At 48.3% G+C, this 25,781-nt stretch overlaps 1 protein-coding gene across 4 annotated transcripts in view; it reads right to left on the minus strand.

The window, feature by feature from the left end:
* Window positions 1–25,781, minus strand: part of nav1a (neuron navigator 1a) — a 68,960-nt gene that overhangs the window by 16,112 nt on the left and 27,067 nt on the right. For all 4 annotated transcript variants that reach the window (XM_076022536.1, XM_076022535.1, XM_076022534.1 and 1 more), the window contains exons 5-6: window positions 2,920–3,058; window positions 18–321 (exon numbers count right to left, since the gene is read on the minus strand). In XM_076022536.1, the coding sequence (XP_075878651.1) occupies window positions 18–321; window positions 2,920–3,058 (443 nt within the window). The remainder of the gene's footprint in view (window positions 1–17; window positions 322–2,919; window positions 3,059–25,781) is intronic.

Raw genomic sequence — 25,781 nt, forward strand, 5'->3', positions numbered from 1 at the left:
TGTGTTTCTCCGCTCACCTGCCACCCTCAGGCCACTCTGAGAGGTGTGTGTGATGGGTGAGGTGACTCCCACCGGTGGGTTCCTTCCTTTCTTCAGCATGTTCCCCGGGCCCAGAGTCTGGGGTTTCTTCAGTTCGCCCCGCCCTCCTTCCTGCCCCTCCCCTTGCGTCCGAGTCTTTTTCCATTTGTTGGCCGACTCTGACTTGAGGCTCCCCGTGTCGTAGATGCTTCCGCCGTGGCTCTTGCGGTCGGGCTTGCTGTCGTCAGAGTCCCAGGACAGGCCGCTCTCCACCAGCGACCGCTTCTCCGCGTCCGTGCGCATCTAGAAAGTGAGAGCCAGACGCGTCAGCGGCCGTGCCAGCAGAAATGTTTAGGGAACCGCTGGGCAAAGAAACACACTGGCTGGGTTTTGAGTCTGATTGTTGTGTGTTTGCCCCGCAGACGTGGAAGATTTCCGACAAAATGTCAGTTTGTGTGATTACAAGTGGTTTATTTGCACAACATGTTAGAGCGATGACAAAACACAACAATGGAGATTAGCTGCAATAACACAAAAAAAGTACGGTTTCACTTTGGATGATTCCGTTTGTTCGGACGTGTGACAGAACCAGCGAGACACTCAAAGGAGTTGCACGCGAAGAAACTTGAGCTTTTAAAGTCAGTGTTCACGCTTGGATTGAGAGGATTCAGACAGCCTACCACCACCCCCCCACCCCCGAGCAGGGAAACCATGTCTAACCCCGTCGTCCCTGCAGAGACAACAGTCACGGATGTATCATCCTCCCAGTCTAAAATTCCTCTGAACGCTTTTCTTTTTTTTTCCCAAAAAGCTTTGCAGCTTTTGTAGCCAGCGACCATGTTGGGCACACGGGGGGGGGGGGGGGGGGGGGGGAACAAAACAAAAACAAATAAGGCCGAAACAAAGACTTGCTGACGTGCACGGGGACACATCGTTAAGACAAGAGTGAATTTTGACCAAAGAATTGTGGTCCCAGTCATGTGTGTCGACACCAGGGTGAGTGTTTACAGGAGGAGAGACGGTTCTCACAGATATAGATTGTTCTCTCTGTGGTAGGTCCACAGTTATGATGAATCAGGAGGTGTGTAGCTGTGACCACTGCTGTGTGTGTGTGTGTGTGTGTGTGTGTGTGTGTGTGTGTGTGTGTGTGTGTGTGTGTGTGTGTGTGTGATAAGGGGAAGAGCTGAATTCCTCCTTTATTAAAGCCAATAGACCCCATGGGGAAGGTTCAGGTCACATGAGGCCCCTCATGATGTATGTCTGTGTTATTTGATCAGACTCTGTTGATAAAATACTGCCACTTCCTCAAACACATTTCCTCAGTGTTAAAATAGTGAGGTGGCGAGATGCACATCTGGCCTGAGACGAGTGTGAAAAAACACGACTAGCGGCACTGAGACAGACAGACAGACAGACAGACAGACAGACAGAGTGGCAGGCAAGCGGGCAGGCATACATCAGAAGGTTACAGTGAAAACAAAGCGCCTCCCACCAAAGTGAAATCTGGGCTCGAGGGACAACAAAAGACATGAAGCATTTTAACCGCTTCTTCATGTGTTTGCAACCGGGCCCGTCAACTCCTCGGGAATGTGGAAACCCAAAATTCAGGCTTCTTTTTCTGTTATCTGTTGTTCCGCAGCCAAATGACATTGCTTTGCTCAAGTTTGATCATCAATATGTGCTGGATCTGTGAGAAGAACATCAGGAATAGAAGGACCTGAGAACGTCTGGATGGACTTTTATACTGTGTACGTGCATATATATGCGTATGCAAATAAAAAACCAAAGAGCGAGAGAGGGAAATCTTCAGGGTGGCCATACTGATTAAAAAATATGAGAGTAATGGACAGAAGAAAAAAAGAAGAACCGAGGAAAGAAAAACATGAGCTGAGCATTGCCGCAGGACAAGAAGCCATGTGCATGAGACAAAGTGGGCTGCATGACGATGTGATGCTCGGTTGCCATAGAAATGATGCCATGGGGGGGTAATGGTTGCTATGGCAACACCGACTGGGCGTGCGTGGAAGGGAGGTGCCCCGGTTCTCGCTGCCCACTGGCCTGAGCGCACGGCTGCAGATGGCCCTGCGCGAGATTTCCGTGCATATGTGTGTGCGCGTGTGCTTGCACGAGTGTGGGTGTGTGTGTGTGTGTGTGTGTGTGTGTGTCTGTCCGCAGATGGCCGTGGGCTAAACCTGGGCCTCGAAGAAAAAAAAAAGGGGAAACGAAAGACAAAGCCCCGCACGCTCAGTATCGCATGCGCCACAGTTGCTATGGTTACACCGTCTCTAAAACCCTCCTGCAGCACTCACTGAAACCACAGTGTCGATTTGCAACCTACACTTGCGTGCACAGACGGCTACAACATAGACACGCACTTTTGGAGGCGAACCCTTTCAGCTTTCAGAACAAACAGGATATTAAAAGCGCTGAGGTTACGCAGAAGTTCCCCTCGCCTCGCAGCTTCCCGTCCTTCGATACGTCGTTGAGTTTCTGGCTGCAGGTGTTTCGAACTGCCGTCAGTCAGGCTACAGCGTGTAATTAAAGTGAGAGAGTGAAAACCCTCAGGCTAAGGACCAGCTGAGATTAAACTGGTAATTTCCTACTCGACCCCGGTCGAAGACAGACACGAAACCCGTGCAATCGGTGTGACCTTCGGCTGATTGTCGAGCAAATAACAAAAGCGGCAGCTCCTCCAAAACCTGCCTGTATCCTGCAGCAAACACGATCCACTGCAGAGGTGATAAATACTACGAGTGGGTGCGTGGAATAGCTAATGAGACTCGGGCTCTGATGCCAGTGTCCTGTTGCTTCCAGTGTGAGCGAAACCCCGCAAGATTAACGGCTCAGTCGATACCTCTGTGGCTCACCGCATGCTACTTAATTCACGGCTAGCAGACTCACCACGACTGTGGAGCTCCTGCGGGAGCCGATGGGCGTGGTGGGCAGGGAGTTGAGGGTGGGACTGGTGTTGAACTCCTCGGAGCTGAGGTTGTCGGAGCCGTCGCTCAGACCGCTGCTGATGGAGCTGCTCTCGTCCCAGCTGCAAGAGACAGGGACAAGGACGTTAGCAGCCGCTTGCGTTAGCAGGTCGCAAAAGTCAAGAAGCACAGGGACACACTGGACACGGCGCTCAGGTCGACAACTTGGTGATAATAATGACAATTTGCAATTAAATGTGAATGGTCAAGATAAAAGTGGTAACTCAGGGTGACAATTAAAGGACAGCGTTGACGACAAGGACATTTGAGCTCCGGCTACAATATCACCAAATTACAAAAAAAGAGTGAAAAGATAAACAACAGTTTTTTTCCACGGTTGTAGGCCATTGTATTTGCCATCGTGTGCTGCTTAAATATGAGTTGAACACACAGTATGTTATCCACGGCTAGCGACAACTGGAAGTCTGGATTTGTAAACCAGTGGGTTTCATCGGATCGACAGCAGCACACCAGTCTGACCACTTGCACTTAGTTAACTAGGTCAAAGCGGATGGACGAGGAAAAAAACAACACGATGGAAAAGGCATTTCATGGTCAACAATGATCTCGCCTGGTAAACTGGGTTCAATGGCACCACTGCAGTGACTGACCCACCCAGACACCCGGATCATTCTGACTCGCACTGAGGAACGCGACTGTGCTCTGATGCCCTGAAAGGACCCATCGGGTCTCACCAGGAACGACGTTCTCCCATACCAGGAAAAACCCGAGATGAAAGAAAGACAAAGCAACAGGCATATAGCATAGAGCCTCATCGCCTCAGCAGCTCAGTTACATCAGCGGCTGCCCGCCCTGCACGGCGCGCTCTTCAGCTCGCCTCTTAGCTATTCAGGGGCAAAGCGGATCTTCTTTTCAGCCGCCTGCTCCATGTAACGAAATTCCACCCTGCCAACGCTCGACAAAGTGAAATCTGGAGCACTCACCACATCCTCTCGTCCCACACGCTCAAAAATAGCACCTAAGAAAGAACATATATGCCAATGAAAGACGCCCACCAGCCCGTGCAGGCGGGCAGTCAGCGGGGGGGTGGGGGGGGGGGGGGGGGGGCTGCGGTCTTTCGCCCACTCAGCACACAGATCTCAGCGCTCTTACTTTTCTCTGGGCAGGCTGGAAAAAATCCTGATATCGCCGTTTGCTGTTGCTTCTTGTTTTGTAAAAAACTAAATCAATAAAACTCCCCAAAGTCGCACTGCCAGTGAAGACACTGACTGAACAATCCAGGATTGCTCTCTCTGTCTCTGTGCTTTCCCCAGTGCTTCCCAAGAAACAACAATCATGCTCGGTTGAAATGCAGCTAAAAGTGAGCATTTTGCAGGAAGGCTTTAAACGAAGGGCAAAATATGCTGTGGTTTTGAGATCTCTTGTTTTGTTTTTTTTTAATACCTAAATAATAATACAAGGTCATGTAACCACTGTAAAGCACTGCCACCAAATGTGTAGTTATTTGAAGCAGCTAATAACATCTACACAAAAGACAGCAACACTTTGAGTTGAACTTGAGGCCAAGAACCACGTTTGTTTTGTTTTTTTTAGCTTTTGTCAATGTATTCTTCTTACGCACGTCCGCATCCTTTGGCTGAACACTAATCTGTTCCTGTTGGTTTAAAGAAATACATTGACGTAGCTTACACTCTTTAGACCCAATAGAACATTAAGGAATGGCTACATTCACAATCAGTCAAGCTATTTGGGGAAGATAATTAAAGCTTTTCTTGTGTGGCAGTAAAATGCATGGATGATACATTAAAACCTTCTTCATTCACATCTGTTCATATATTTTGAGAATGTTGGGGGGGGGCGTTGGGGATATTTCTCATGGATTCACTATTGGATAGACCTATACTGGGCTATACTCTCCATCAATTGGAGAGGGCGGGGCTTTGCCTAATGAGGTCATGTGCACCGTGCAATAAGGCAGGATGGAGACAGAGGAAGTGGCGCAGGCCTTCCGGATGGGTGCCTGTATGGGTCACACTGTACCCCGGGGGGAGTCGACGGCGGAGATGAGAGGAAGTCCTCCCTGTCTGGCCTCTAGACAAACAGACACAATAAATAAGGGGGGGGGGGCGAGGTGTGACGTCTGAAATGGCAGTGGTGCCAGAGAGGGGTCGTACCAACGATAAGGTCAGACACATCAGGAGAGCATTGACATGTCAAGTCCCCACAAGGACAAGGACTAGATAGAAGTGTTAATGTTAAGACACGATAACAACGAAATTACTCGTGAAGGTGTGATTCTTTACCATGTTCCTGGCAAATCTTTCAAAACTGAGCAATTCACTTCAACCTAAAAAAAAAAAAAATTATTGTATCGGAAAATGTTTGAAAGAACAGCAAATCTAACTCATGTCGGATAATGATCTGACTTTACGTTACGACATTGGAAGATTTATCATTCAAGAGATTGTACTTGGTCTACACGAGACTAATACTTCCAGCATAGCCAAGATGTGGTGCCGACACAGAGGTTTTCTCTGTACATAGACGTCGGTTCCACTTTTTACACAGCAAACTGGCGGCGCTCAACTTCCTCTGAGGAGACACTGCATTGTTTACCATCGCTTCCTGTAAAGCAGCACCTAATGTTTCACATCCTGTTATTCACTGCACAGCTGCCCGCTGTCCAATGGAACACTGGTGGGGTGACAATGCTCCCTTTGATGAATCATTCTGATCTGATAGAAAGCAGAGGAGACGCGCTCTCTCTCCTGGACGGCGGTGTCACTCGGCCGAGTCACAGGAGTGAAAAACAGGAACGCGCAGAGGTCGAGAGAGAGGAGGTCCAGAGGTCAGGCGGCCACAATAACATATAACATCTGGGCTGGACAGAGATCAAGAGCGGAGCAGATCGTTCAGCTCAGTAACGGATTTGAGGGGAAACGGAAAGTTCAGTATTTTGATCGCAAAAGGAAGTTACTTTTTATTTGTATTGTAAAACGAGGTGAACAGTAGAAAGGCCATTCATTAGTGTTGCTGTGTGTGTGTGTGTGTGTGTGTGTGTGTGTGTGTGTGTGTGTGAGGTCAGGCTGGCCCTGATCTGCAAAAGTCATCTTCAATCAGACTTCAGCGACCTCCTTGCACGAGGAGGAAATACTCAGTTCCGAACGGGTCTTAGAAATTCTCTGCTTAAGGTTTTAAGCTTCAGGCAAGTCAATTAAACGGGGGGGAAAAAAAAAAAATCTCTCCAAAGTTGGTCCGAAAGGATTTGGGATTTTTTTTTTTTTTTTTGGCTGAGAAAGGAAACTTTAATTTCCGAGTCTAAACCCGATATTCTAGATGAGCGACTGCGCCACATCCACCGCCGTGTCATCAAGCTCCTTTCAGCCTCTTTTGTGTCCTCCACCGCGGGGACGCGGGACTAAAGGAGGTCTGAGCGTGAAAAGAGGGCGATGAAACATGAGGATACTCGAGACGAGAGGGTGCCGTGAGCAGAAGGAACCCCGGTGGCAGTCATGGGAACATTGCAGAGCAGAGCAGAGTCACGAGAGGTGCCCCTAATAACCAAGCCAAGGACGTCATCTCCAACTCTTCCAAAAAAAAAAAAACTCCTGCAAACCTCGACCCCAACCTCAGCTCCTTCCTTTTTAAAGCCTCCCGTTCTAATCGCTGCACCTCAGCTTATTCATCCTTCAGCCGCGGCTGCAGGGACCCTGTGATAACATGAGCAGCCCATTCATTTCCATCAGCCCTTTCATACGCTCAAGTCAAGACGCATTTGCATTTAAGCCCACAATCACTTTCTTATCCCTCTTCATAAAACGCACGCACACCTCCCGCAGCGCATCATGGGGAATATTAGCTGCCCGTCATTAATATGCAGCAGGCCCGCAAATCAGATTTTTGCTTTTTCCGCTCGATTGAAATTGAATCTCCGCTGAGCGTTATTGACGGCCCTCTGGCCCCCAAGAGTGCAGAACGGAGATGTTCTGCGTGTGCATGCTCAAAATCACCACTGTCTCTTTAGGACCGACAGCAAGCTGGAGAACACAGTCTGCCAGGGGTGGGGAGGGGCTGGGTGGGGAGGGGTGGGGAGGGGGTGCGTAGCTCACTGAAAAACGACGGCGCCCAGGGATCGAAAAATTCATGAGCTAAATGAAATTCTATGGTGATTTGATTTAGCCCGCAATAAATGTCAATTACTGGGCTGAAGATTTTGATTAAACTCATCCTTCACCTCCAGGTTGTGTTGCTTCTGAGAGATACACATGAAAAGCGGCAGCCTGGCAGTTACGGTACGACATCGCCAGTGACTGATGAGCACACAAGTGTTCATAGCATTCTGCAACACGGCGTGAAAGGAAAAGGCGCCACGTTGTTAACTATATTTAGCTGCTGCTGATTGTTTCTTTATTTATTTCCTCCCAGACGGGTAAAGGTCACACCGGCCAACGCAAACGCTCTCTTCACTGCAAAGGCGAAATGGCTCCTTTGTTCCCTGATGTTCAGCAGGAGGCCGCTGCGCCCACACAAACAAACAGCGAGTGAGTGTGAATAGCCGCCGCTGCTGAGCCGCGCAGTCGACTTGTGTTACCAGGCGTCTGCGTTCCTCCACCACTCAGACTGTGAGGCTAATTGCTCTGATCTCGCTGTATTAAAAAGACCATTCCGGTTGTCTTCCTTTTTTTTTTTTTTTTTTTTGCTGCTTCCTCCTTCTCGCTCTCCTTCTACTGACCTCTCTTTTGGAAATGCACTTGATCTGGGAGGAAGAAAAAGAAACACTACCACCGCAGAGACAAAGCAGTGTTGCTCATGGCTGGTGGGAGCAGCGGATGCTGGGAACTGGAGTCTTTCCAGCCGAGAGACTTATCAGTGTCTGCTGATAAAAGATTCCATCTAAACAAACACGTTGGAAGTACTGTACACGAGGAAGCTCAGCAGGAGTAATTTGATCTCCGTGTGTTGGGAGTTCAACTTCAGGAAATAACTAATTGATTTATTCCTTTGCTGGTTAGCTGGTTTTGGATGCGGTTCTGTGCCACTGCCAGACACAGACAAGATTAATTGCAAAATACAATCAGCTGATAATCAATAGGAAGCACACGTCAGTGAAACTCATGCCCCGCCCGAACCTGAGAGCGGATCAATTCCAAGCAACCAAATGTAATCACCTGTCTTATATACGTCTTTTTGCGAGACTATTGGAAATTGCAAGCCAAGAAATACAGTGAGACTACAGCCAGATATTCTCATATGAAGTTTTCTCTGAGTAGAGCTACTCACACCTTTAGATTAGCCAATCTATTTTAAATGAATGATATGCGTGATCAACAGGTGAGGGCATACAAGACAACATATTAAGTGACTCAAAAGCATAGCAACGTATTATTTCATCTTTGACCAAAAGGATCAGCTACTTGGTCATTTAAATCTCGTACATTTTTCAGTCAAAGTATAAAGATGACCAAAAAAAGAAAGCAGTTGATCTATTTGCAGCCCTTCTTTCTTTATCATTAAGGTTGATATTGAGGCCCTGTGTAAAATGCATGGAAAGTGTTCTTGCAGTCCTGCCGGAACTTTCCATTCCTTTTTCAAAGAAAAAAAGAAAAAAAAAAAAATCCCCACTGTCACATGGCAGATCCCAAAATGGATAAATCAGACTGGTTGCTTGTTGTAAAGGCAAAAGGAAATGGAAAGTAGGGCACGGTCAGACTGGCACTGGACAGGCGGCACATTAACAGGAGGGGGGCACACATGAAGGAGCCATCAAGCCTCTGAAGACCAATAGTGTCACACGAACTGCGGCGAGACTGATCGAGGACAGGAATGCAATGTCTGTCTTTTAAGAGTAAAATTCAAGATTTCGTTTTTTTTTTTGTTTTTTTTTTAAAGATGAATTGGTTGGATTCAGGATAAAGGCCACTGTGAGGACAGCAAACACAGGCATTAAAACACAACATAAAAACAGAGTAAAACCTACAAAATCTCACAACAAACTGCAACACCACTGTGGTTAACCGTAAACAAGATGTGAACAAAATGAATTGGCACACACCTATGAATTAGGACTCATTGGACCACATGGCCACACCCATCATCACTGTGTTTATCACTGACAACCCTGTCATGACACAGCTGAGTCTAAAAAACAAAAAAAACAAAAGGTGGAGTAGGGTTTTTTTTTTTTTTTTTCCATGATTTCCTTTTGTTTCTAGATATTGAAATGATAAGAGTTGTGATGAATGTACACGGGCTGAATATTACAGGATGGACATATTTCCCTGGTGGGGATGGAAAAAGAGGATGAGTGTGGCTCATGTGCACAGATGGCTAAACAATATGGGTCCCCTGGACCACTTCAGCTGCTTATCGCCAGGAAACAGTTACACACACACACACACGCGCACACACGGGGCACGCTGATAGGTGAATCACCTTGGAGGGGTCCATACGGAGCAAAAGATGCTGAGAAAAAGGGAGAATCTGTGATGTATATCAGAACATTTTTGCAGGATGAGGCTTTATAGAGTTATGAGGGTCACATTGATTTTTTTTTTTTTTTTCAAAGGAGCTTTTGTGTTGGATTATCCATCACTGCAGCACCATACAGGGCCATGGAAGAATTTCCTGTGCAAGCAAGGCCAATATTTTATCTTGACAGCTTACACCAACAGCGACACACCAGTTCAGCAATGACATCACGTCGCATGTAAAAGCAACCCAGGGCAGTTTTTTATGCTGTGGCTACAATGTTTACGGTATGCGCTGCCTGTTTAAGAGGCCGGCGCCGCTATAGGCAGCTGGGATCCTACTGTTGCCGTGGCCACCATTTTCCTCTGTGAAACTCAATGGAAAATAACAGATTTTTATCTTTTTTTTTGTAAGAAAATGGCAACATGCCGGGTAGGCATTTGGTGCACTTGTTGAATAAAAAGGCTACAAATCTGTCATTATAAGTGGCTTTCAATTAGCTACCCAACACAGATTCTCATGTGAGCCGTGTTGTGCAGCTCTCACAGTTAATCACTGACAAGAAGCAATTAAAAACCATTAAAAACCAGACTGAGCAAGCAGCCAGCACTTAACAGAGGCTTTTTTTTTATTTATATATATATATAAAATAATAATAATGTCCAGTTTATCACCACAATGTTTTCCAGGATGAAGAATGGGACAATATTAAAGACCCAGACATAATTTTTTTGTGCATACACACACACACACACACACATATATATATATATATATATAAATATATATATATAAACCCACAGCACACAAATGTGCACACACTCACAAAGACACACACAGCAGTGTTGGGGCATTACAAAGGATTACAGAACAGGCTGGAGTTAATGAGATCGTAATTACTGCTAATTCAGTCTGCCACTGGGATCAGGCCAGAGGCGGCCGACCACTTGAGATGTACACACATATATGTGTGTATGTGTGTGTGTGTGTGTGTGTGAGTGTGTGTGTGTGCGCGAGTCCATGGAGGTCACATCCCTAAAAGGCCATCACAGCAGTGAATCCCTGTCGCTGCTTTGACTGGCTCATTCCTGACAGCGGTGGCCTGAGGGTTTAGGACACCGACACACACGTGTGAACGCGTCGCTTGGACTAAATTGCCGCTGTCCCCCTGCCGCGAGGCTGGAATTGGCTGTCATAAAGGCGCAATGTTAGTAGCCGGTGGGAATGGTGGTCTTAGAGAAACTCTCCCACTGCTCCTCTGAGGGGTTACAATCATCCGGTCAGGGCTTTATTGCCGGCTCTGGCACGAGTGATTGCATCCACTGATAAAACAGTGAAGTGCAGGACGAACGAAGGCCAGAACGGGGAACACACGAAAGAAGAGCGGGATTCTGGGTGGACTGGAAAGACACAGGACAGAATCTGCAACTGTACGAATCAAAAACCCACGATCAATAAAGTGTTTTATGTCCCTCCCCGTGCACTTGGGGAGGTAAGGCAGATTAATACGAAGGAATTACTTGAGTCCAAAGCTCCAAAGACAGCAAATCTATCTGTGAATCTCCTCCTGACCTCCCCGGGGTGGGCGGACAGGGTTTGCTCAGAGTTCAGCAGGGCTGAGACACGACTTGGCTCTAAACCACTTTATCCCTGTGAAATGAAGCAGCACAGACGGAAGGCCCCCGCGCTTCATATAAGGAACTGAGGGTGGCGAAATACTCTTGGAACCAAAATGGAAAAAAAGAAAGAAGAGAAAGTGTGCGACTGACTCCGACTGTGTCATCCCGGTCTTCTCATACTGCAAAGACCCAAAATGGGAAACAGTCGGTGGTTGCAGGAGGAAGGGCGTGGATCATTCCTCCAGAGGCACCAGAGCCCAAGTCTTCATGTCCTTTTGTATTTTTCTTTTAGTAAGTCAGCTCAGGCAGGGTTAGAGTTTAAAGGTTGCCGACCTCCCCCAAACTTAATAAAGCTGATGCAGGGCTTTGAATGCAGTCACAATAGAGACAATGCCTTTTAGAGATTAAATAGCATCAATAAAGGCACTCATCACTCTAAAAAAAATGTACCAACTGAGTGATGTTGAAATTTTAATGCATGACATGACATGCTATTGAATTTCCGAGCACAATAACATCCCTCAACATGTTCATTTGTGACCGGCAGAGCTCTTAAATGACCCTTGATCCCTTAAAGTACTGCAGCGTCCGGTCCAATGGTATTTTTTTTTGTAATTTCTTTTCTCTTCCCCACATGAGGGAAGGAAACAGAAGAGGGACGGCACTCCTGGGAGAAGGTGGAACCCCTTTTGAATCCCCTCTGTAAGGAGTTCAGTCTGGGGGTTCGGCGGTGGAAGAATCGCTTCCCGGCTCGTAGGCTCAGGGGCAAAGAACCGGGGAGGAGCTCACAAGGGGGAACCCCAGCGCTGAGAGGCCCAGCACAGGGGCTGGAACCTGGGCTAGAATTTCCTCTGGCCTCATTCCAGATATGTCAGTACTATCAACACAACTACATGTAATGCAATGCAGCTGACCTGTCGGGGTCCTGCCTGGCCTAATGACTGAGGAGGATTGGCGTTCAACCCCTGTGGTAGTAAGAGAGTTGATGCAACCTATCAAGAGACTCATTAAAACAAAGAAGCAATGCATTCAAAATATGTACTAGAAATTAACTTTGCAGCACGGTGGGAAGTATTTTTAACGTATAGAACTGCAGTTGCTTCTCTAGGCCACCCAACACCTCGGTCCAGATGGCAGATGCCAGAGGGCGGGGCCGAAGTGGGAGCCGAGTTATTTGCTTGGCTTTTCTTTTTTCTAATTACAGGAGCTTGATTATGTATTAATCTCTCAAGATTAGCACAGACAACAGCAGCAAATTTTCCACATCGCCATCAGGCATGAGGAAATGTGCTGAGCGGAGTGGATCGCTGGTGAAGTGGAGGGGGCGGATGGTATTTAAGGAGGCCAGGCAGCGTCTGTCTCGTTGGTCCCTTCGCAGACAACAACAAAAGTCTGATTATCCAAGTAAAACCTTGTCGTCAAGTCAATTTCAGCCTGACAAAAAAAACTATAAAAGTAGAAAGTCCTCGGCCAGGCGTTGACCGAACCTCAGTCCTAGACACAATAAAGAACAGAGCTGCTGAGCTCAGACACTCTTTCCCTCGGCCGCGCTGAGATAAAACAGACGCTCTGGAAGGCAAATACTGCTGTGGAAGCGACGGACAGGTCGCCGCACATGTGTCACGGGTGTATTTCCACCGGCAATGTGAGCCCGCACCCATCACCTGCTGTCAGTCATAACTCAGGCCACACTCAGCTCACGCCCCCTTTTGAAATTTCTTTCACGGGGAACCCAAAACACACACTTGACATTCCAGTGGGTGTATTTTGGGGTTCCCCTCCCTAATCCTCCGACATATGCCGACGCACATATGCATGGCGGCCGGCCGGGCGCACAGACACTGGAGATAATAAACCCCACCCCACCTCCCACCACCACCACCACCACCCTGATGGTTCCATTAAAACCAACAACCGGAGGGCTCGCACGCTGTGCTGCCCCAGCAGACACACACACACACACACACACACACACACACACACACACACACACACACACACACACACACACACACACTGGAAGAACCGCCTCACTTTCTGTTCCATTGAGGGTTTTTTTGTTTGTTTTTTTCCCGTCCTCTGAGTCGGACATTTCTGGAACGCTGTCAGATGAAAGTGACACCCAGGCTTTATTATTCTCAGTGGCCGGTGAAGTCGATTTTCCAAAGCTTCCCTCTGGTTCTCTCTGGCGAGCCTGTTGCATGGCCGATTGTTAGCCGGCCACCGGTCCCCTTGCGCCACGCTTTGATGTAACAGAAAAACTCTGTAAACTGCGGGTGGCGCCACCTCGTGAAAATATGAGCTGCAGTTTGCCGGGGCTGGCTCCCGCGTTACGAGCATCTGTTGTTTTGCTCTGCTCGACCTTAGGACCTTGTCGACAGGAACTTGCCTTGTACACTACACGCTGCAAAAACACCGGTCTGTGGCCGCACGAAAGTGCTTTCGGCCACCGTTATCGCTGCTGTTTGTGGATTTGCCATCAAATCCTCAGTGTGGATGCTGCTGCGATGCCTGAGGTGGCACTTTTTTTTTTATTATTATTATTTTTTTTAATCAAATCTAGCACTGTGAACGACGCCTTCAAGGTTGTGCTGTGGAGGAGTCGCGCCTAATGTCCATTTCATGAATACATGACACTGTGCTAATTACTGTGTTAAACTGTAAAAAAAAAAAGAAGACAAAACTTATTTTGCAGTTGAAGTCTGCAAAAGAAGCAAGACAAAAAAAAAAAAAAATAGTGTGGCCTTCACTGACACTGAATTGTGAAATCAATCGCCCATGTAATCCAATTGGTTTCGCCTCGCTCCGGTCAAGCGTCCCACACATGAGTAGTTCACTTTAAAAGCATTACCCAGGTGTTCTTATGCAACCATGAACACTGGCACAACTACAACTGTGTGGATTAAAAATCTTCTCAAGGCGGGGTTTGTTTTTTTTTTTTTTTTTCTTCCTTCCAAAACATATCTGCCCTCGTCCTGACATCTTTGTCTTCTCAGGTCCGGTCATGAGTCAAGAGGGCGTGCCTCAGCACAGTGCCTCGTGCCTCTCGCTCATCCACAGGCCGAATCAGCAAACTGTTGGCTCCAAACAAACATATCTTTGTTGGATGCTGGAGTTGTGGGTTGTGAAAACAGTTGGCGTCCAAGCACCTTCAAATCACCACAGAAACGATCCTGACATTGTCACTGAGGTAGAGGTCATATTGCACTTGCACTGGCAGGTGACAAATCTAACAGGCATTTCTGTTTTCCGCGACTCCACCGTGCAGATTCACTACAATTGGGAAGAAAACAACGGCCACAGTGGTGATGATGCACCAAGAGACCAAAAGTTGTGCGAGAGGCTACACAATGCTGCGTTGCCTCCTGCCTGCACAGTGCAGAAACACAGACGAGACAAGCTATCTGCCTCACACTCCACTCTGATTTTAGATAAGAGGGACTTTGGGTGGGACACACTAATGAGTGATGTCAGTGACTTGGAAACCAGTTTGAAGAGGGGGTTGGGCAGATCCAAATATTGTGGTTAAATTGTGCTGAGAAGAGTTTCTCAGTTTGCCTTCAGGTACTTTATCTATATGTTTATGTTCACACACACACGCACACACACACACACACACACACACACACACACACACACACACACACACCCTAGACAAACAGGGGCCGGATCTCAGTTGGTCTTGGACAGCTTTCTGTGTGAACAATATGACTAACAGCGCAAATTAAAACACTGGGTTGGCTGCTGGAACTTATTACGAAAAAATGATGCATGTTAAGAGTTTCTCAAAAAGTACACACACACACACACACACACACACACACACACACACACACACACACACGCTGGCGCACCCTCACTTAGGCGTAGTGCGGCCAAGAAAACAGAAACTCGCACAAGCACTAGTAACACCTCTGGTTTTATTCAAATGTGCTGCTTTATCAGTCTTGGACAGCCAGTGTGTTGAACTGCTCACATCCAACACAAACAAGGCTAAAAAAATAAAATAAAAAAAAACAAAAACAACACACTGCAGTTGAAAAAATTGTTAGTGTGTGTATTTGTTGGGTTGGATATGGTTTATGTGTGTGTGTGTGTGTGTGTGTGTGTGTGTCCCGATACAAGGCCACTCATCTATAATGGCTTTACATAAGGGGTCAATGGATGCTGCATGGGTCAGTAATGCATGCGGGCACCCGCACACACACACACACACACACACACACACACACACACACACACACACACACACACGGTGTGGACATCATCTATCTCTTTCTGCAGCTCCATGTCCTCAGCAGCCACCACCAGCCCACTCACACACACTTGTCCTATATTAGCCCACACACTCATACACACACACACACACACGGATAATTGTCACACGGCGTGGGCAAGAAGATGATGCAGAGGGCTCGCTGCTCCTCGCCCAATCACAGCAGATGTACCGAACGACGGCGTCGTTCAAAATGTAGGTCAGCCGGCAGCCCGCTCTGTACAATGCGGTGCCGGTGGACCCGCAGATGATCAATGAGAGAACACACCCACCCACGCACGCACGCACGCACGAACACGCTCATTCCCGTGTGCACGCATGCACCCACGCGCAGACCTGTCCGTCGCACAACCAGCGTCTCATCTTTTGAAGTTGTCACGTCCCACACACCGGAACAATGGGAACGTTAGGAAGAGAGAGGGGGCGGGGGGTGTGAGGCGCGTAGACAGGCGCGCGTGCACGACACACGCGCTATACATGCGGCATTTTCAAACCACTTTTTGCGCCGTAATATTTCACGCGCATGCTACCGCGTGGCTCGCACATACAGGCGCATCGACAACACTGGGCATGGACAGACATGGATAGTTGTTTCAACATATGGTTCCCCCCCCCACCCCGCAATGTGTCCCGCGCCTATATAGCTCCATGCAAGCGCACGTCGAGGGAAAAAAATAAATAAATAAATAAATAAATAAAACATTCGTTGCGACTTCGGTATTATAGATTTCCTTTCACCATTTTTTTTTTTTTTCATTTTATCAACGAGAGCCGCCGCTGCGTCTTTACGCACTGCTTCCAAATCTGCCGCCGCACTCACACAGGTCCACACACCACCGCCCCTCTGCATGCGGACCCGGTAATCCCGATGCGGTACCGACGCGCGTCTGATTCGATCTGGTCTGGTGTCTTTACCTCGGCAGATAGTGCATAGTCCTGGCCACGCGCTGCGGCGCCGCGAGCTGCAGCGCCTTCCCGTTGAGGACGCGGCCGCTCATTATTCTTCCGCCGCCGCTGTTACTTCCGCCCGGCCGGCATGTCAGTCGAATCACACGGCAAAGGCGATCCGGGATCCACCTTCCTTCTCTCCTCCGCCGTCTGCGAGAGGAGTCAGCTGCAGCGCTAACCGACTGACCCACACCCCGCAGCGCGCCCACTCTCTCTCTCTCTCTCTCTCTCTCTCTCTCTCTCTCTCTCGCTCTCTCTCTCTCTCTCTCTCTCACACACACACACGCGCGCTCGTAGAAGGTGAGGGGAGGAGGCGATGAGCACGGCGGAGGAGGAAGGCAATGGACAGAAAGGAAACACCCCGAATTCCTCCTCCTCCTCCGCCCCCACCCCCCACCCCCTCGCCCCCCCCCCCCCATTCACTGATCGCGACCAGCTGTGCCTCCCACAAAAAGCGCAGGGAGGCTTTGACGCGCATTCTGAATCTGAAAAAACGCCGTCATCACATTCTCGCCGGCAGCAGAGACCCTCTGAGATCTCCAATCCACACCCAAGGCGCCCCCCCCCACTCTCTCCACCATCCACCCATTCACCCCCGACACGCCCCGCTAAGGGCGACCATCCTCTGACATTCCTTTTCATTTTAGATCTGCAACAAGATTGATTGATCGGTGGTGGAGGTCAATCATGCAAGCGTTGCCTTAAAGGCAGCACTGGACACACAATAGTGAACAAAGGCTTCTTTTCAGGGTTTCAGATTAGAGCAAAAATTATTAATTAGATAAGAGTGAAATGTTACATCGAGATGACTTGTTGCACGACTAGTCATTTTGTTCACGAAACAATGTCCTTGGCTGGGAACGCACCCTCATTCCGTGGCTCTTTCACACCAATAAATTCTTAGAACTGGGCAGCAGAGTATCTGGACCAATACCCATTTATTATTACAACTGCGGCACCGAGGGGCTTACATAAAAGCGTAAATCATTTGTAATGGTTTGTTATAACACGGCAGCTAACGGAAGTTGGAGACGTACATTAAACTATTTCACACAGTTCTAGGGCAGAGACGTGAAATCGCACAATGTTTCCCAGAGGGGGTGGGTGGGGCGGTTGGTGGCGCAGGAAGCACCAATAAACACTTTCCGCCCCCCCCCCCCCCCCCGCCAAAAAAAAAAAGTGCTATTAGAAAATATCGTATCACAACTTGGAATAATGTGCGCCTTATTAGGTGGGCCATTAAAAGCAATACGGCCCTTGAGGTAAGAGCGTATACTTTGATTTATTAGACACAAACATCCTTGAACAGAGAGACGCACTGTCTTAAAGGGCCGCTGGCCAGTGGCCAAACCAGCAGGGGGCATAAATTGGCCTCAATCAGGATGTAATGAAGCCGGGAGGCTAAATGACTCCTGTGTTTCTATTGTAGGCAAGTGTGTATCGGCTACTGGGAGCCTAGCGGTGGAAGAGCATGGATATCATGTGACTCCCCCACCACCCCACCTTCTCCTCAACAACATCCAGTGGTCTTTAAAGACTTTACAGTGAGCCATGCCAATAGACGGCCTGCCTGGGTATCCCGTCAATGGTGGTGGTGGTGGTGGTGGGGGGGGTGTATGATGGAGATAATTAACAGTCTTCTTTTTCCTCGGTGGGGGACAAAAGGGTGTCAGGGAGAAGCACACGGCTGGAAGCAGACGGAGGGATAATGAGATCATTAACTGAGTCTTTTTTAGAGCGGGAGACAAACGAGTGATTCTTCAGGGCACTGGAGGTCGAGGGGGTGTGGACAAACAGTGTGTGTGTGTGTGTGTGTGTGTGTGTGTGTTGTCAGTGATTGGTATTCTGAGGTGCAGGTGTGTGTGGTAGCCGCCGCCGCTGTTGCTTAGCGTGAAGGCAGCGAACAACACAAACACCGCCAAACATTCGTCCTCTGGAAGGGGTCGTCAGACTCGACAGCCTGGACACTTTATATTTTTAAATTTTCCCTCCTGTCCAGACGTGTCCTACGTGTCTTATTATTCACCCCCCCCACCCCCCCCGACCCCGAGGGCGACCCGTCTCAACTCACTCCAAAACCCACCTGTTTCATTCCTTTCTCGTTTGTTTCCCAGCACGGCAGAGCTGTATAATTAGCCAATGATGCAACTGGGTAATGACAGTACACAGACGAGGCTCATCCACGTGACCCTGGGAACCTGCCACCCCCCACTACCCACCCACCCACTCACGCTGATGAAAGGGACGAGTGACCTGGGAAAGCTCAGCCCTCCTGCTCGCCTTATCAGAGCAGGAACACACACACACACACACACACACACAAACACAGGCAAGGGCAACACAACATTTGTTCCCTCATAAGGTGTATATAAACACACACACACACACACAGATACACAAAAACACATGATAACAGACGCCTGACAACACCGCTCGTGTTCATGATTCACAAACTCGACTCCTCACCTCATTCCTCTTCTTTCCCTGTCACATGGCTCACTCCCCGCCACCCTCTTCGCTCACCACGGGCATGGAGACGCAATCTTACGTAACACTGAAAACAGCAGTTAAATTAGTAGTTACACGGCATCTACGCTGTCATCGCAGGTGCCAACGGATATTGTTGGGACACATGTTTGTTCGCTCCCTCGCACCCACACCCACACACACACACACACACACACACACCCACACACACCCACACACACACCCACACACACACACATACACACACACACACACACACATTCCTTGGACGGGTTTTCTGGCAAACAGCCGTCTCACTGACGAGTCAAAACATACCCCGTTCACCCGCCTGCGTGCTGGGCGGTGCAGCTCGCTATCGTCAGGCTGGAATTGTATGAACCACAACACAAGAATTATGACCTCATTATAAAAATAGAAAAAAGCCAGAGTTTGCCCCCCTGCCGCTGCAACAGCAACAGCGTTTCATTGGACTCTTTGATTGACGGAAGGCCGCTCATTTATTGTGCGGTATTGTTTGTGTCTATCTGGCCAGCACAAACTCCCTGCCCTCTGCTCCTTCTGCGTGCGTCTCCTTTGGGCTAAAACCTGCGAGGTGGGAGCGCTGACAGCAGACGGATCTCAAGTTGGCGTCAACAGCGCGGCGTCTTCGGCCCTCCCTTTGAGGCTGCCTCGCTCTGTCCCTTCCACAAACACGAGGACGCTACGGCAAACCGTCCCTTTTAGTCGGAAGCTACACATGTAGCGTCAACGTGGGAGACGGCCGACTGCGCTAACTCTGCTGCACCCAAGTGCCTATCGGGTTACGGGTGTCAATCAAAGGTGACTCGACTGGTTTGTGCAGCCACTACAGCTCTCCAAATAACGAGGGTGTCACGCGTTTGTCACTCCGGGCTAGTGAAGCTATGCAAGCCGAGGGTGAGATAAAGACATGCATTAATGAGCTGAGCAGGAAGAGAGTGGCGGCGGGAAGGGCGAGAGGACAAAAACACAAAAAAAGAAAACCCTAGAAAGAAGCGTGTGACTAATGTCGAAATAACGCCGGTGAATGACACGGTGGGGGTCAGGGCAGCGGGGGTCGAGGGGTTAATTCTCATGCGCATTACAAAACCCCCGTCACACCCCACTGTCAGCTCTCTGCTCTGGTGAGGGGCACGAGCGCGTCGGTGCACGTGCACGTGTGCAAGCACATCCGCAGCATAGATTTGAGCCGCCGTGTCTGCGGACTTGTATCAAAAGCTTGGGAATAAGCAGGCCGTTTGATTTACCCCCTGCAGAGGAGCTCAGCATGCAGTGCAGAGGGAGGACGTGGACAGGGGAGGGCAAGGTTAGTGGGAGTGCGTGTTGGTTCATGGGCGGGCCTGGCTTTGTGTGTGTGTGTGTGTGTGTGTTTGTGTGGGTGGGTGTGTGTGGGAACCAACTGTCTGATCGGACTGGACAAGCTCCTCTTTTACAAACAAGAGTCGTACATTAATCCTGAAAACAATGAAGGCATTACTAACCTGCCGTACACAGGGGCATCCTGGTTATGTTGCTCTGTCAGGTTTTTGAAACAAACCCCCCTTTTTCTGATGCATGTTACTTATATAAACACTCAGAAGATGATAAAAAGGACCTTTGGGTGTTCATGAATCATCAGGAAATTCCTTAAGGCCGACTGGGCTTCCGAGCCACAATCAGGTTTTTCGTGTTTTACAGAAGTGTTGCATTTTCAATATGATCCAAAACGCCATTCAAAAGTGGACCAAATCAAGTGAACATGCCTGCTATCGGTAATAAAGGTGAATATAAGAGTAATAAGTGAGCATCTTGTCAGCTTCTAGCAAAAAGCCGATCCATTACAGAGTCCAATGCCATGTCAAGGCCCTTGAGAGTCTTCAAATTGCATTGTGGTCCGTGACCAATCAGCTTCCCTTCAGCGGGAAGCTGCAGGCTGTTCTTAAAGGCACACGGGGAAAGAAGAACAAGACATAGAGGAAGCGACTGTGAACCTGGCTGTTGCTACAGAGATGAGCATGGCTGTTGCAGTATGATGATTAATTGGAAATCACCTTGAGAGCACTGTATCAGTACAACACCGTTTCACTCCCGCTCACCCTCTTCAACAACAGTTTTAGAGTCGAACACTACTACCAGAATACTCTTGAGCCAGAACTAACCAGCTCAACACGCAGCAACAAATCTGATCTACTCCGCTTGAATGTGACAGACAGACAATTTGTCCAATCACCATCAAAGATTTGCCTTCCCTTTGGAAATGCCTTCCTATTGGCTCTTTACCAGATGGATTAATGTCACAAGGCAGCAAATGAAAAGCGCCCTGGGTGAAATCACATCACGGCTAAATAAATCCAATAATGACTGAAACCATTAAGGAATATTTTATTTCAATTTGCTGCTGCTGTATCCACTTTTCTTTATTGTGGTCCTTTTAAATTCAGTCTGCGGCTTTCATCCGACACCCCGAAAGAAAACCTCTTGTTGATTGAGTGACATCAGCTGCTGTGGTTTAGATCAGCGGGTGTTGCTGTAGCCTCACACTTGCCGTCAGCTGTTGTTCTCAGGTCGTCTCTGTCATTTTATCCCCGCCAAGGGTCGGTCAGGTGGGATTAAATTGAAATAAAGACAGAAAATGGGGTGAGCTCTGTAAACATCCCCAGGAAGAGCGGGATCCGTCTCGTTCCTCTGAGGAAGCGGCGAGGAGCCGGTCACCTGACATCCTGAACTGTGTAAGTTAAGAAGCGGAGGCCGCTCGCACATACACACGCACACAGACAGACAGACACGCACACACCGTTTATTTCCTTTGCGCGCTTGCATTGTTGACGTGGTAACAGATCCCTCTGAACTAGGTGGGGGTTCTTCACACACACACACACACACACACACACACACACACACACACACACTGCTCCCCTGTCCTTTACTTCCAGTCTGCCAACCAAGTCCTTGAGTTCTTTTAAAAAAACTCTGGACGCTGCTGCAGGAGGAAGCCTGGGATTAGCGGGGATTATGCCATAGAATTTCAATGGCAAATGACCGAGCCTGAGGAGGTAGAGAAGGACTCGGGGGGGGGGGGCCACGGGTTGTGAAGAGGGTCTCTGCGAAAGTGGCCATGACGGTGGTTATGAATGATATCTAATGACAAGTGTACAACAGACACTCGGCAAGTATTTCCTGGAGGAGTCAGCAAGCAGGCCAAAGTTTAACTTTGTCGATTTTCCTAAAACCCCAGTTTTTCATTGTGCGGGGGAAAAAAAAAGCAGCAACGGAAAATCTGTCCGCCGTTCCCATGCTCAGGCCCAGAACACGTGTTTGTTGCTCAATATGAGTGTGTTTCACAATAATGAAATGGCACACAATCAAAATAAACACAAGGCCAACAAGTATTCCCGTGACGGACATCAGACAACTTTTAACGCTAAATGTCTGTGTGTGTGTGTGTGTGTGTGTGTGTGTGTGTGTGTGTGTGTGTCTTCTATGACTTTCAGCTTGCTCTGAACCTTTTCCCATAACTGTTCCATTAAGTTATGAAAGGGTGAGTTTAGAGGCAGGAACGACCATGAATGGATGTTAAGGTTCAGGCTCGGGTGAGAACTCCTGTGATGAGAGTTAGCACAGGAGTTTGAATCAGACTGTACAATAGAGTGGAGAAAACAACAGAAAATATACATAGGAAAGTGTGTGTGTGTGTGTGTGTGTGTGTGTGTGTTTGGGCGAGCGTGTAGCAAAATGCCACAGCAAAAAAAAAGAGAGTGATAGAAAGAAAGAAGCCTATCTTTAGCAACACAGACAGATGGCTCATTTCCCCACAATAATGAGAAACTCTGATTTTCCGTCCCTTGTTTCGAGGGAAATGTCACGGCGACCATCAATCCAAGGGGCTGCGATTAATTAAGTAGGTTAATGACGAAACCCGGGGCTTCATAGACACATGAGAGAGCAGAGAGAAGCCGCGTGCTGACATTGTTCTCACTGAAATACAGAGGGGGTGTCGAGAGGGCGCTCAGGAGCGCAAATCCCCTTTCAGCTCCATATGTTACTCTCTGTTAAACCTTCTAATGTGTTTGTGACTCTGTGCATTTATGTCTCCATATGCGTAAGCTGTGTGTGTGTGTGTGTGTGTGTGTGTGTAGCTGTTCTACTTAAGCAGACAAACAGATTAATTTCATTCTTGTTTTTATGGGTGTCCCCCTGCTGTTGTATGGCTGGATGCATGGATTCATGCAACGCTAATAAAAGAGTCGATCTAAACGTAGCTTTTAGTCACGTCAAATATCCAGTAATGAGTCGGCTGCTCTCACTGTTTGACAATCACAACCTCAACTGCATTTTTTTTGCTCAAACACAATCCTTCTGAGAGTCCAACTGATCGCCACGTGAACCACACGTGATGACTGGGAGATGCCGTGTTTGTGTCTGTGTTCTCTCTGGGTGTCCTCGGCAGCGGTTTTTCCCGCACGTGCTGGGAACAAAGACAGAGCGCGCTCCTCCGCTCCTCCACTCAGCCGAGTCGCCTCTAAAGTGACAGGGAAAGTAATTGATTACACGCCATGCCGAGCAGACAGAGCCCGGCGAGCGGCGCACTCAGCCCCCCCCCCCACTCCCCCCTGAGAGATCCAGAAAAGACTGAGAGCAGGTAGGGCGGGGGCACTCCACCCCCACCCCCACTTGACCCCTCCCCAGTCTGAATCTCATCAACTTTTCATGGGAATTGTCTCGGTCAAAGAGGCAGAGAGAACGTTTAGATGAGAAAGGGGGAAACCTGACTATCACAACATATATACGGCATATAAATATTTGAATCCGTGAAGGAGATAGCAGAAAATAATTTGATATTTTAGTTCAAAGGGAAAGTGCTAATGAATAACGATGCAAATGTTCCAATAAGTGTAACAGAAATTCATTTATTTGGACTTTTCGACTTCAGATTTTCACTTTGACTACAAGAGGGACTTTCACCTGCGGTTGAACAACTTTACAATCAAATAAGCCCTTCAAAAACTCACATAACACTAAAGTATATTGGTCATGGACTTAACTAGCTAACTAACAGCAAAAATATGTCACGAAAGTGTAACGCCACTTCTTTCTCTGGTTAGAGAATTTCCAATTTTAACTCTTTACTCAACTCATCCAAAGATTAAAATGGCTTTAATAGCTGCCAGCATTTCTGAACGCATGCAGATTACATACATGCACGCTTCAGTTAAGTTCGAAACAAGCACACAAATCCCACTTCCTATTACTTCTTTTTTCCTCACTGGAGGAGAGTTTACTTTTAGACCCCCCTGCTGTGACATGCATTAAAGGAAAGGGGCCACAGACAAGAACTGGCTCTGGCTGATTCAAAGTGGGGGGGGTGGGGGTCAGGGGGATCTGGCTCTGACAGACCGGTGGGGCCCCGTGGGTGTGTGTCTTTAGAATGCCGTCAGCAGGAGGGTTTGGGTGTGTGTTCGTGTGAGCGAACAACTCCTTCACCTGCTTCATATATGAGAGCCATGTGTGCGGTGACGAATCCATTCATCGAGCACGTCGGGCTGTATGGGAGGGCAAGCGTGCACACAGTGTTCTAATTTTTGGCCACTAGATGGCGGCATAGTACAGATAAATTGAGTTTGACGTGCAAGGACTCAAGTCCACGCGAACACACGCACGCGAACACACGCACGCACGCACTCTCTCTCTCTCTCTCTCTCTCTCTCTCTCTCTCACACACACACACACACACACACACACACACACACTACGGCAGAGTTGAATGGGAGACAAGGTTTAATGCTTCCAGTCTGATAATCATCAGCTAATGGCCATGTAATGACCCCCAGCGTTGGAATATTAAGGACTAAAATTTACTGGCAAGCACCGAGCTGAAGCAATGAGTGATGACATCAGAGCTCAAAGTCAGCCTCCCTTTTGTTTACAGGAAAAATTGGTTCCCTGTTCAAGCGTTGCCCCGCGTTTCTCTTCCCTGCTCGCTGCCGAGAGCAACATGCTCACTTCTGCTTTTCAGGAAGGCAGACGGAGTGAAATCAAAACAGAGACACCATCAGTCTCGGGGGTTCAGGGAGACTCGAGTGTGTGTGTATGTGTGTGCAAGCTTGTAACAAACGTTTTTCATAATTGATGCATTTAGTGCAGCGAAGCGCCGAGTCTGAGCAGCAGAGCAGCAGACTGAGTGTTTGCGAGTGGGACAGCGCCGGGGACAACAGCTCCTCCAACTGGAAAACAAAAAGCATCCACCGGGGCAGAAAACGAGCCGCACACCCATCCACTTGGGCAGCGCGTGAGCCTTTTAGCCACGTTCAGTCTATTATCACAGCTTGAGGGCCGATGGTGGCGGCAGCAGAAGTGTGATAACACCTGCACTGAGTCGCCACAAAGTCCCACAGACCGATTCATTCACTCAATAGAGGCTCTGTTAGCCTCTACTGAAGGAACTGAACTGCTGTGGTGACTTTGAGTGGCCTTTTTTTTTCAGACCTTCCTCAGAATCAATGTCGTTCCCACTCAACGTGTACGTCACTTATCAAAATCTCTTGAGAGAAAAACACATCTGCATCTCATGAGATATTTGATCCCCCCCCCCCCCACACACACACACACACACTCCCCCTCTCCCCACACTCCCCCCTGTTTTTTTTTTTTAAACACATTTCTGGTTTTGCTTATCGGTCGTCCAGCAGATAAAAAAAAACCTGTTTGCTTGAAAACAGCTGCGGCTCTTGACTGTTCTTGATGTTTATGGTGCAAATAAGCTGGAACACGAGCCATAAAATCCCAAAACACAGGATGAACAGAGGCTGAAAATAAATCCAAGAGAACAGGACCCTGCTGATTGCTGGTTGCACATTGAACATTATGGGCAATTAATTACTCTGACACAGTTGTGGATACTACACGCAGATTAGCGGGGATTCAAGTCCTGCCCATTGAAAAAAGCGCTCACAATTCCCCCCCAAGTGTGTACATCTACCACCTACTCTGGACTGTGACTCATTACTCTTTGGGGCAGAGGGGCGATGGTGG

The sequence above is a fragment of the Nelusetta ayraudi genome, unplaced genomic scaffold (genome assembly GCF_046127955.1).
Source record: "Nelusetta ayraudi isolate G7.1 ecotype Tasmania unplaced genomic scaffold, CSIRO-AGI_Nayr_v1 ptg000012l, whole genome shotgun sequence".
Lineage (NCBI taxonomy): Eukaryota > Metazoa > Chordata > Actinopteri > Tetraodontiformes > Monacanthidae > Nelusetta > Nelusetta ayraudi.